This window comes from Phocoena sinus, chromosome 1 (genome assembly GCF_008692025.1).
Source record: "Phocoena sinus isolate mPhoSin1 chromosome 1, mPhoSin1.pri, whole genome shotgun sequence".
Classification (NCBI taxonomy): Eukaryota; Metazoa; Chordata; class Mammalia; order Artiodactyla; family Phocoenidae; genus Phocoena; species Phocoena sinus.
The window spans coordinates 169,958,376-169,972,328 of record NC_045763.1 but is presented as its reverse complement, the minus strand read 5'-3'; the positions used below and the strand labels follow the sequence as shown (position 1 = coordinate 169,972,328).

The window sequence follows — 13,953 nt, the reverse complement described above, 5'->3', positions numbered from 1 at the left end:
TCTGATATAACCATTAGGAAGAAAGAGGGGAAGAAAAGCAGTTATGGTGTGTGTGTGTGTGTGTGTGTGTGTGTGTGTGTGTGTGTGGGCAGGGCACATAGCAGGAAGTCAATAGGTAATACTAAACTAAAAGCTTCAAGAAATAGTAATATAAGCATGTAATTTAGGTCAATACTGGAAGAAATACCTAAGAGTTGAAAGTGGATGTTTTTGGAGTGTGAAATTAGAGAATGAGGAAAAACAAGGCTGGTGTCTGCTGTACTTTGTTATGCCTTATAGAATGATTTGACATTCTAAATTATGTACAAGAAAAACAGGACAAAAAATAAAACTTAACAAGTGCTTAGGAAGCACACAGATGGAACTAACAATACCAGACTTTTCCTAACAGCTGCCGTAAGAACTCTTACATTTTAAGTGCTTTATAGGCATAAGCTCATACATCCCTTATAACAATGTTCTTAGATAAGTACAACAATTTTCTTTATTTCACAGATAAGTAAACTGAGGGATAGAGAGGTTATGTATTTCGCTCAGGGTCACCCAGCTAGTAAGTGGTGAAACTGGGATCAGAAGTCAGGCACTCTAACCGCAGAGGCTGGACACAGAGGCCAAGATAAGGACTCAGTCAGTGTACTCTACTGCCACAGAATCAATGTCAAGTTCGTCTGACAAATATTTTATGCAGCAAATATTTCCTATGTATCAGGCATCGTTTTTGGTACTGGGGATACACCAGTGAGTAAAGCAAAGATTTTGCCCTCATGAAGCTTAAAGGTAATAGAGAGTAAGGGGTAATAGAGACAAGAAGGAAGACACAAAAAGCAGAGCTGGTGGAGAGTGGGCCTTTCTTACATTGAGCACAGACTTCAGACACAAGTGGGGTTGGTATGTTGGAGAAACGGGAAAGAAACCACTGTACCTGGAGTAGGTGAATAACACAGTTCAAGTGGGAGAAGATGAGGTCAAGGAGGAAACAAAGAAGGGCAGGGTTAGAATACATATGGCCTTGTTGGCCAAGATAAAGACTTGGCTTTTACTTGGAATGAAACAGAAAGCCACTTAAGAGTTTACTTAAAAAAAAAAAAATCTATATCTATACCTATACCTTTATTGAGGTGTAGTTGGCATAAGCAAAATGCACCGCTTTTTTTTTTTTTTTTTTTTGGTTGCACCACGTGGCATGTGGAATCTTAGTTCCCCGACCAGGGATTGAACCCATGCCCCCTGCCGTGGAAGCTCGGAGTCCTAACCACTGGACGGCCAGGGAATTCCCTCACCACTTTTAAAGTGAACAATTTCATAAGTTTTCACATATGTATACACGTGTGAAACCATCACCATAATCAAGATAATGCAGATACCCATCACCCCAACAGTTTCTTAATGCCTCTTTGTAATCCTTCCCTCCAGTACCTCCCTGGCCCTCATCCCATGCCAATGCAACAGCTGATCTGCTTCCGGTCACTATAAATTACTTTGCTGTATGGTATGAAGTATAGATGAGTTAAATTTTTTTTTTTTTTTTTTGCAAATGGATATTCAGTTGTTCCACTACCATTTGTTGAAAATACTATTTTTTTTTCCACTGAGGTACCTTTGTACTTTGTCAAAAGTCAATTCTCTGTATATATGTGGGTATATTTCTTTCATCTATTTTTCTATCTTTGCACCAATACCACACTTTCCTGATTACTACAGCTTTGAAATTAAGTCCTGAAATCAGGTAGTGTTAAAGTTTGGCTATTTAAGTCCTTTGCATTTTCATATGAATTTTAGCATTTATTTGTCAATTTCTACAAAATAGTCTCATGGGATTTTTGTTTGGATTGTACTGAATCTGGAGCTAAATTTTGGGAGAACTGACATCTTAAGAACATTGAGTCTCCTGATCCATGAACGAGGTATATCTCTCCAGTTACACAGATCTTTAATTTCTCTCAGCAACATTTTCATACACCAAAAAATATGGTGAAATGCTTAGGGATAAATCTGATAAAATATGTGTAAGACCTCTACAATGAAAAAAACACCGCTGAGAAAAATTGAAAAAGACTTAAATATTTGGTTCTTAATTATGTGTTGTATTGTTATTTCTTGCTTTATATTGTTACCGTCCTGTACTTCTTTTAGTTAATACTTATTATGCTAATCAAATTCTTCTGACTTGTTTGTTCTAACATTTCTGCTTCTGTTGGAGTCTGTAATCCAATATATATATATTTTTAAGAGTAAATTATTTATTTATTTATTTATGGCCGTGTTGGGTCTTCGTTGCTGCACACAGGCTTTCTCTAGTTGCGGCGAGCAGGGGCTACTCTTCGTCGCGGTGCACGGGCTTCTCACTGCGGTGGCTTCTCTTGTTGTGGAGCACGGGCTCTAGGCGTGTGGGCTTCAGTAGTTGTGGCACATGGGTAGTCGCTCCGCGGCATGTGGGATCTTCCCGGACCAGGGATTGAACCCGTGTCCCCTGCGTTGGTAGGTGGATTCTTAACCACTACACCACCATGGAAGTCCTATATATATTGATATATATATATTTTTTGAAAAGGCTGTTCTCCTCAAATGCCTTATTATCTGATTCTACCAGGCAATGCTATGGGCAAAAGCCAGTCTTCTCTGTCTGCCCAAAGCAGTTCAGCAATTGGAGGTGAATGAACCTGACTTAAGAGTATAGAGGCCTGGGCACCAGAAAACCACAATCATCACACCCCTCTCTATAAAATAACTCCTCTGTCAGAAAAACGCTCCCTTTCCTCACTCTCAGGAAAAGGAGAACTGTAATCCTCCAGCTCTGTGGTTTGTAGGGGGCAGAGTGAAGACCAGATAATTTGTCATCCAGTCCCATCAAGCTTTCCCAGCTCCTCACAAATACAGCACTGCGAGCTGCCCTGACCTTATCCTTAAAAACACTTGGACCAGAGATCTGAGTCTTTCTGTAAGGGGCAGATGTCATTTGTCCCAAGGCCATGGCCAGTGACAAGCTAGTATAGAAAAGAACTCCAAAGGTTCTCCTCACATCTCATTCTCCCTTACCCAGGCTGAATTGCCTCTTGCTTCAGGTCAAAGCACACAAGCACACCTGTGTGCCCCCATCTCACAAGCACAAGTTCAAAATAGCACACCCCTTCCCTTAATACTGGGGACTTCTTGTAGTTTTCTGCTTATTTTCTCTTTCTAAATTCCTCCCGGGTTGACCCTGGAGGAGAGAAGCCGTCTTCTTATAGTTTAGAATCAGTAATCTTATAGTTCAGAATCTTGACTGCAACAGCAACTGAGACCAAATTTCTAATATACAACTTTCAAGTAGTACAGTTTTCTTAATTACCATCTAACTGCAACTCACAAGTTTAGATATCATCACTACGAATTTTTGGACACGAGTTATTTTAAAATGTATTTTTAACTCCAAACTTAAAAAAAATTATTTTTGTCAATGATTTCTCTTAATCACATTCAAATTAAAGGATATGATCTTTATGATACATATTCATTAAAATTTGTTGATAGTAGCTTTGGCCTGGTAAGTGGTCAATTTTTGTAAATATTACATGTGTCTCTGAGAAGAATGTGTTTTTGTTAATAGTTTGGGTGAAAAGGTTTATATAATATCATTAAGTTTGTTACTTTTCTGTTATGCAAATTTTATGATGGCTTAAACTATCAATAATATGAATGCTGTATTGAAGTGGGAGCACCATGATAGCGGGTTAGTGAGTTTCTCCACTCACTGCTATTAATATTTGCTTTATATATTTTTCTGAGTCTATTTTAATGAATGTACACAATAATAAAATTATTAACTTTTTGGTAAGTTGAATCTTTTATCATTAAATTATGTGTTTCTTAAGCTTGTTAAGGCTTTTGTTCTTAAGTCAGTTTGTCTGGTATGAGAGTCTCTTTTATAGTATATCTGGTATATGCTGTTCCATCCTTTAGTTTTCCACCTTTCTTTGTCACATTATTTCAGGTATGTCTCTTATAAAGAACATATAGTTAGATTTTAAAAGAAAAACTAAATCTGCTTAGTTTTGCTTTGAACTGACAAATTTAATCCATAAATATTTATTGTAATTACTGATACATGGACTTGACTCAATTATCTAACTTTTTTTTTTTCTGTGTTCCATTTTGTCTATGCCTTTTTCCCCCCTTTATTGACTTTTTAAATGGATTTTTTGAGGTAATTTATTCCATTCAACCCCACGCCCGCCAACTGGCTTGGAATTTACACACTCTATTTCTTTTGACTTAGTAGTTATTTTTGATATTTTACCATGAATACTTAATACAGTCGTATCAAGTATCAATCTCTTAACTGACCAATGAAGTAAACACCCCAAACAATTCAAGGACCTTAGATTGGACTTGAACTGTAATCAACACTGCCAAATTTAACATGCTGTTATTTTCCACTATCTTAGATTGTCTTTTGAAAAGTCCTATGAATTACATATTATAACTGTCAACTTATCTAAACAATAGTTGTTTAAACTTACTGAAATCTTTAACAGCTTATTGGCTTAGTATTCATTTTTTCATCTTAGACTTTCCTGGGGAGATCCTTTTCTTGAAATACATCCTTAGAAAGTCTTCTAGCAAAGGTCTGTTGGTAGTAAACTTCCTTAGTTTTTGAAAATCTTAAACTGTTTTTACTTCATCTTCATATATGAAAGATGTTTTTCTAGGCACATAGTTCTATGCTGACAATGTATTTTCACCCAGTACTCTGAAGACTTGTCCACTGTTTTCTGGTTTCACTGTCAGTACTCAGAAATCTGATGATGTACAGCTGTCATTCCTTTGTAGTAATTCATCCTTTATCTCTGGATTCTTTTAAGATCTTCTCTTTGTTTTTGGTGTACTACAGTGTACTACTAGGTATGGATTTCTTTCTCTTTATTCTAGTTGGTATTCACTGTGCTTCCTGTACCTGTATCTATAGATTTATAACTTTCACCCATTTAGGGAATCCTTAGCCAACATCTCTTCAGCATCATGTTTTTTTCAGCCTTTCTATACCCTCCATCAAAGCCTCTAAGCTTAAATATATCTTAGATCTTTCCTGGGTCTCTTAACCACTCTTTCATTTTTCCATCTCCTTGTATTTTTATGCTGCATTCTGGCCTACTTCTTTAGCTGTACCTCCATTTCACAATCACACTTCTCATTTTTAACAATTATATGCTTTTGATTCAGTTCTGCTTGAACAATTCTAATAGCGATCTGTTGCCTGCTTATTTTATTTCTATAAACGTGCCATTTGTAATTATTTATAACCTGTATAAAATTTATATAATCCATACTTTATAATTTCAGGATCTGACATCCTTAGGGGTAACTATATTAGTTTTATGTTGACTATCACTGACGGTCAACTTATTATGTTTGACAATTTTTGATTGTCTAAATTAGACATGCTAGATAGGATTTATGTTAGCTTCTGCAGATGCCTAGTGGGTTCTCAGTTGGGGTTAGTCTGTACAGCATGGTACTTGGAAGCTACATCGCTTGCTTGGGAGTGTTAAACACAGTGGCCGGCACACTAACTACGGGAGGCCAGGAGATGCAAAGGCAGCTGCCGAGGTCGGTTATCTTGTTAAAAATTGAGCAAGTGTAAATCACAGGGCAGTAGTTCTGATTAACATGCTGATAGCCATTTTCACCTAAGTAAAAATGAGGTCTTCAGAAACACCACATGCAAAATTTGGAAATATGCTGTCTAAAACAATAAACTGGGGCAAATTTTATTTATTAAAGAAAAAATATAACATCGACTCGGCAATATAAAATGAGTAAGAACACAGAAGCACTTTTAAAAAAGAGTATATTTTCTATATACTTATTTATATATTATTAGAGATAAATATACATGTTGCTCTCTCATAAAGCCTAAGTACCATCTACGTTTTGGGGAAAAGATTAATTCTCTTTTTTTAAAATTAAAAAATAAACTAATTATTCTAAATCTTGATCTAAAATTCATTAGTTATGGGTGGCAGAGATTTTCTTTTCTTCTAAAAATGCACTCTTATATAGAGAATGGACTTGAGGACACAGGGAGGGGGAAGGGTAAGCTGGGATGAAGTGAGAGAGTGGCACGGACATATATCCACTACCAAATGTAAAATAGAGGGCTAGTGGGAAGCAGCCTCATAGCACAAGGGAGATCAGCTCAGTGCTTTGTGTCCACTTAGAGGGGTGGGATAGGGAGGGTGGGAGGGAGACACAAGAGGGAGGGGATATGGGGCTGTATGTATATGTATAGCTGATTCACTTTGTTATACAGCAGAAACTAACATACCATTGTAAAGCAATGATACTCCAATAAAGATGTTTAAAAAAAAGGTACTCTCTATTTTTCATCAGCTTAAAAAAGTACAAATAGAACGGTATCTTTCTATTCATTACTAGTAATCCTGAAATAGATTCTAATAAACAATACATAAAATATTTTAAGCTGGCACTTCAGAGCCAAAGGCATCCCAACTATAACTCACCATATTCGTATTGGTATGGAAAAAAAAAATCACATGATTTAATGATCAGAGTAAAAAGTGATTTTAAATTGCTTACCTGCTGGCTGTTTTCACAGAACAGTTTTTCTTGTGTCCTCTTTCAGCTCGGTTATCTCTCAGAAGCTGATGCTGTCCAAAGTGTTAAAACAAAGTTGTAGAAACAAAAATATTTCCATTATATTATTTTGTAAGTAGAAAAGTATTCTTCTCATTCAGAGGGACACTATTTGTTCACTTGCATTACTTTTTTATCTTTTTGGGTTTTTTTACTGGTTTTCCTTAAAGCGAAGACAACTACTTTTGCTAGAGATGCCACTGACTGACACACTTATAAAAATGTTGCTAAGAGTTGCCAGTGCTTGCCTGACAGCTTACACTGCTCTTATAGTCACTTAATACACAGCCTAGAGCTGGAGGTCTAGGACTCACTTCTAATTCTGGTTCTCTGGAGTGGTCCTGGTAAAAGTAATGCAACCTCTCTTACCAATGCTTCTACCAGTGCATTCAGCTACGAATTTTTCGAGGCTTTGTCACTTACGATGACATAAAAGATCTAATCTTACTTTCTCTGTATTTACTGGCCTAACATGTAAAGAAACATTTAAAACATTCTTTTTCAAAGAAATTATTGGCTTGGAAATATATAATTAGAAAAAAAATACAGATTTGACTGCCTCCTCAAAATGCCTCACCATACACTTCCCTTCACACTTGCTTTAGCCTAACTAATTGGAAAGAAAAAAACCCAAGTAGTCAATACTTTTTGCTGTGTGTACTCTCAAACTGTAGCTTATCTTATTTATGCAGAAATGTGATTATATGCAAGACTGGGCTAATAAGAAATTGTACAGCATATTAGAAATTAACCTTAATAAAAATAGAAATCTTAGGAGTAATAGTGCAGGAAAGATCTGGGTTCGAATCCCAGCTATACCAGTAACTAACAAGTCACTAGGTTTTAAAAACAGGTCTACCATTTATAAGCTGTGTAACGTCTCTAAGTCTCAGTTTCCACCTGGAAAATTGAGATAACAATAATATCTACCTGTAAGGGTGTTGTGAGTGTTAAATAAGATAAATCATGTCAAAGGCTTAGCACTATGACCAGAGTATAAAAAGTGCTGAGTAAATGGTTCAAATGCTACAATTATAATTAATGAGCCTGGTTGTCAGTGGTTATTGTCTGACCAATATCAGTCACTTCTAATGACATAACTGCTTTGAACTATTTAATGACATCATTTAGAGTCAATTACTAGCCATATTTGGCCATCCTCGAGAAGGAAAATAACTTAATTAGATCACAAAGAACATTGTTAGATCATTATTTCAGGAATGTCTTAACTAAATAAGACTACTTTGTATTTCTCTTAAATATCTGCTTCTTTCCATCCCCACTACCAACATCCCAGTCCAGGCCATCATTTTCCCTCACCTACAACAGCCTCTCCAAAGGCCTCTCTGCCTCCAGCCTCACTCCCATTTAATCCATTCTCCACACTGCAGCCAATAATTCTAAAACTAGATCTGATTACATTATTCTCTTCAGATAAACCCCCAAATCTTGTACAAGGCTCTCATGGCCCTTCATAATTTGATTATATTTCTAAACTCATAATTTATTATGCTTCCTCCTACCCCCCAACCTAAGCTCCTTATTTCTTTTTTTTTTCTTTTTTTTTTTTTTTGAGGTACACGGGCCTCTCACTGTTGTGGCCTCTCCTGTTGCGGAGCACAGGCTCCGGACGCGCAGGCTCAGCAGCCATGGCTCATGGGCCTAGCCTCTCCGCGGCATGTGGGATCTTCCCGGACCGGGGCATGAACCCGTGTCCCCCGCATCAGCAGGCGGACTCTCAACCACCGCGCCACCAGGGAAGCCCTAAGCTCCTTATTTCTAAATGATAAATCCCAGCCATTCTGAACTTTTCAGTTTGGAGCGTGTACCATATTCTTGCTCACCTTTGGCCCTTTGATTTAGTTATTCAATCTGCCTGCATCTCCAAGGTCCAGCACAGTGCCTGGAACATTTTTAGTGTTCAATAAATATTTGTTGAATGAATGAGTGAATGAATGAATGAGATAAAGAAATAGGGAATGAGATATAGTATCTGATATGTAGATGAAGCCATACCTAATTATTACTACTTATAGAAAATAGCAACAATTTATCTTTAAGTCCATTAATCTGAAAGTGTTTCAATGTAGAAACACTTCGTACCATGAAAGCTAATTTGCTTCTGAAAAAAAAATTAATTACTTTGGCATTTCTAATTCTAGTGCCTTTGTAAAAAAACATATACAAACCAACATTTGTGACACAGATAGCTAGAGGTGACATGATAAAATCTCTACCTCCACCTTCAATTAATAGTAGTAGTTAACTAACTTTTCTAATTGTTAGATAAGACAGATACGTGAACACTATTCCTGATATTTGTGTTAAAACAGTTTAAACAAAGAACTCAAAAAATCCCAAACATACGTTCTTAAATAAGAAAAGAATTCTACAGTTTAGTTTTTTAAAAATGCAACTATAATAACCAAAATAAATATTAGGCTATACCTACTAGGTCTGGTTAGTTCTCAGGGAGGCCACCATCTGGATGAACTAAAATGAGATAGCAACTTCTGTGAACTCTAAGGCTAGAGCTCCTTCTATTAGATTCACATGAGAATTTCTTTTCTTCCTCAAATTTATAGTTTTGATGGGCTTTGTATATAAAAAGAGACAAATGTTGGAATTATTTAATATAATGCATCTATATTAAAAAGTCATCACAAAATTATCTCATTTTATCATTAAAATTATAAGTCCGGGTGTATCTTTGCAAATTTAAAATCAAGCTCAGAGAGAAAAATACAGACTCAGATCTCTGGGTCATGAATTTAACAGGTTAATATGGGAAACTAGATCTTTTAAGGGGCGAAAATGAAAAAAATTAATCCAGAGTGTTATTTGAATAGAAAACATACATTTGTATTTGAAAGTTTCCCAACACGTGTCTGCTCTGCCCCAACGAACAAAAAAAAGGGTGGCAGGGGGTAGGAGGAGCATCAGATCAGGAATTCATGATAAAAGACACAAGAGTCCTGGAGCTCTGCTCTGATAAGCAAGAGTAGCTCATCAGGTTTTGAAAGATTCTTCACTTCTCTTACTGCTAACTTTTCCTGTTTCCTTGGATTCCTATCAGTGTCACAAGTGAGGTCAGTTTTCAGGGCTCTGACTCAACACCATCAACTCCGATTAATAACAGAACTTCTGAATATGGTGCGAAGTGCTTCTTACCTTCTGACTCTCAGATTGCTGGACTTAGGCCAAACGGAGAGACAATTCCCTTATTAGTGAGTGACCTGCAGATGTATATTAAAAAATGACTCACATAAGAATGACATGAACATCCATAAACACAAAACCTAGTACAATGTGAGGTTTACAAAAGGTACGCCATTTTAAAATCTGCTGGATGAAACCAGGAAGAGAAATGTTCCAAGTGCATCATGGTTGCTCCTGTGACAGAAAGGGAGCTGAGAATTTCTGTGGCTATTCATGCTATTTTAAAAAGATTATTTTGTGCGTGTCACGTTCCTAGCACAAGAGGAAAAAGCAAAGAGCAGAATTCTTATTCCACGGCAATCCTTTCTTTACCACCTGATGTTCAGAAGGCATTCAAGCTCAAGACTGTTTCTGATTAGCTGCCACTTTTCAGGTAACTCCTCAAATGTCTACAAAAGAATTTCAAGTCTCTCCACACTTGGCCTTTCACAGGGTCCTCACCTTAAAAGGAGAACTAAGTAATCTCTAAACAATGACCTGTGGCTCCTTAAGATACTAGTAAACTCAGTCAAAAATATCACACCATTAGATATTCAAGGAGGAAAATCCTCAGAATTAAAAAAGACACACACACAAAATGAGGCTTCCTGCAGCTGCTTCTGTCTCCTTACTTCTACTACTGAGCCACCTTTCACTTTTCTCTTTTGTGGCCTCTGTGGTGCCCTCTCTGTGGTTTTCTCAAACATTTACCAACATCCTGTAGTTACTGCTTTCCTGCCCCAGATTTTACCCACCTCAGAGGAAAAGCTATGTTGTCTATATAAATACCTCTTTTTGTAGAAATAAAGAGTACCTGAGAGATAACGGCTGATGGACAACAGTGATTTACTGAATGTGTGATAAAGAAATGTTGAGTATGCATGATGTAAATGGAAATGGGACTTTGCACTAAAGAACAGAAAGGGGAATCATAGGTGGGGAAAGCAGTGAGGGGTGGGATTTCAAAAGTGGGGTTAATATTATCATTTCTTTATGTTGGTAAGTTGGTATGGGAAAAATAAAAGGTGTTCATGCATGCTAATAGTCATTCATTCAACAATATATTGAAGGATTTTATACTTTTTCATGGTCTTGCATTTTATTTAGGTCCTACCTTGGACCTAGGTTTAGCCAATAGTTTACTGTGCTAAAGTTAGGTCTAAGTTGAATAAGAAAATTTTATCCCTCAAAACATGAGTAGTTTGCATGTGTATTTGTATACACACGTATATGTGCAACTGTTACTCGTCATTCATGGATTCTGTACTTGCAAATTCACCTATTTGCTAAAATTTATTTGTAACACCAAAATCAATACTTCTGGTGCTTTAGCAGTCATTGGCAGACATGCACAGAGTGACAGAAATTTGAGTCCCCTGTAGCACATGTTCTCAGCTGAGGTCTGACAAGGCGATGTCTGTCTTCTTGTTTCAGCTTTCATACTGGAAACAAGGGTCTTTTTCGAGGTCCGTTCAGTGCTATGTTTTTTTGCATTTTTTTCTTGTTCTTATCTTCATTGTTTAAAATAGCCTCCTAGTATCGTGCTGAACTGCTGTCTAGTGTTCCCCAGTGCACGAAGGTTGTGACGGGCTTTATAGAGAAAATATGTGCATTAGACAAGCTCCTTTCAGAAATAAGTTATAGTGCTGCTGGCCATGAGTTCAGTGTTAATGAATCAATAATATGTATTAAATAAGGTGTCTTTAAACAGAAATGCACATCAAATAAGGATATGTATTGATTAGTTAATGAAAGTGTTGTGACCAGAGATTCTCAGGAACATAACCTTGTATTTTTCCTGGGAGCGATTTTTCAGTGTTTGCTACGTTCATTGGTATTCTTATCAACCCCACGGAACAGAGCTATTAACAAATAACAAGAATCAACTGTGTTCAATAACTAATAACCTATCTAGTCAAGATAAAAATCTGAAATGGTATATCAGAGTTTAAGCCAAAGGGTGACTCAAAAATTTGTCTAAAATATTTAAAAATTAAAAAAAAAAAAGATTGGTCAACTTTCTTCTCTATATGTTCTTAGCTATTTGTTAATTTTTAATTACAGAAAAAAAGTTTGGCTGGAAGCAGCCAGTTACACTATAATCTAAAGCACAGATTTATAACATTACTTTAGTATTTCTCAAATTCTGGAAGGTGGAAAATGATCTTTACAAAATCGTATTTGGGGATAAACTGTATCCTGATGCGACTTACTACTGGAAGCAGAATCTTACTGTAATCATTTTACACAGAGGGTGTGAACCATTTGGGAAAGCAGAACGTCTAAGTTTTACATTCTGAACACACACACTGCGGACGCAACGTAGCCTAGTTTATTTCCAAACCTTTAGAAATAACGGTATATATTCTATTATTGTGAGAAATATATTTAAAGGTGCAAATTGCTCTCATGGAAAAAGGCCAAGTTTACAAAAAATCATTAAACTGAATTCACATATTTTTCTTTAATTAGATTCATGTGTGTTAAGAAATATAGTAAAGCTTATAATGAAGTATTTGGCACTTTGCTGTTTTAAGAAAAGGGAACTATGGTATGTGCAACCAGCTCTGGACCTGCCGCCCAGCTTAAGAAATAAGACATCACCAATACATAAAATAATGGTACCAATTACCATTACTAAGCACAATCTCCTCTTTACCGACCTACCTACCTACCCCTCAGAAGAAATGATCCCTGTGGATTTGAAGCTTTTCATTCGCATATATTTAAAGGTATTCCTTACATATCATACTATTGACCCACTTAAAAAATAACTTTTAGAATCCATAATGAAAAAAAAGGGCTTAACAAGGATGCAAAGCCTAAAACATATATGCTTTACAACTTATCAAAATTTTAAGCCCTAAATTACCTTATCACGCTGCAGAGAGAGAACTAACACATTCAACAAAGAAGATAGACTACTTGTTTTACATGTAAAGTTAACCAAAATGAATGTCAAGTTCTTGCTAAGTCAACTCATCATTGTGCTGCCATGAAACTAATAAAAAATTAAAAAAAAACTCACTTAGAAATATAACATACGCTTGTAAGAAACCATTATCACCTTCTAAACTTCAAAAATAAAAATATTCTCTTGCTGGCTGATCTTGTTTAATACAAAGCAATTTTTTCAAGCGTATGTACTATTTTGGTACCTTAACTTTGTGAAAAACATATGTGAGTGGTGAAGTCCTACAAACCAGTGATGTATCAGCACCGGCACAATGAACTCCTTTTAAAATAACCTGGGACTTTATCCTTTCTCATAAAACTGATCTACTACCTTGAAGGGAGATAGTTAAATATTTGAAAGACTGAGGAACTTCCTTTTGGGTTAGAATGTTCCTTACCTGGCCATGCTCTGTCCTAGCCCCAGGGCTAAACCAATGGCTGCAGAGGAAAGAGAAAAGGAGTTAGCAGGAAACTCACTAAAAGCACATGCTCTCCACATGATCAGTCTGCATGTGCTGTAAGAAATGTATATGCCACCAGCCACAGAGCCTTAAAATATGCTGTATTTTAATGGATATTTCACGTAATCCTAGACTTACACCAATTTTGACAGAAATGTAAAAGTGCTCATAACCCAGTAATTTTCAGTTTAATAAGCAAACTCAGTTAGAATTACATTTCCATTTAATTATGTTAACATAAACTGCTGGGACTGTGTTCATTTTATGAATCGATTCCGGTTATAAAATCTACAAATGCTATCACTCACCACAACTTAATTACAGCATCATTACAACAAATGATGCCCTTTTGATTGTTGGAGTTTTAAAAAACATTAAAAATACAAGAATATTATATCCTCTGGCTGTGTCCCGAGCAACAATCACACAAGGCCCTTGATGTGAATTCTAAAGCATCAGCTGAAGGTCCCTTGATCCCATTCCTTCCATGGGATTCTGGATTCTGGCTGAGAGCAAATTCAGCAACAACACTGGAGACATGTAAGTCACGGCACAGGTGAAACGTTCCGTTCTTGCACTGTGCCTCACCCTGCCTGGCCCACCCCATACTGTTCCAGCTGCAACGTGGGCTTCTAATAGTCTATCTGGTGATACCTTTTCAACAGGAGTTATCATTAGCTGTGTGCCCAGTCATCTGGCCAGTATT

At 36.5% G+C, this 13,953-nt stretch overlaps 1 protein-coding gene across 1 annotated transcript in view; it reads right to left on the bottom strand.

Annotated features, from left to right (window-relative positions):
• Window positions 1–13,953, bottom strand: part of GPATCH2 (G-patch domain containing 2) — a 202,166-nt gene that overhangs the window by 71,622 nt on the left and 116,591 nt on the right. The window contains 2 exon segments of the mRNA XM_032634110.1: window positions 6,577–6,647; window positions 13,185–13,224. Of these exon segments, the coding sequence (XP_032490001.1) occupies window positions 6,577–6,647; window positions 13,185–13,224 (111 nt within the window).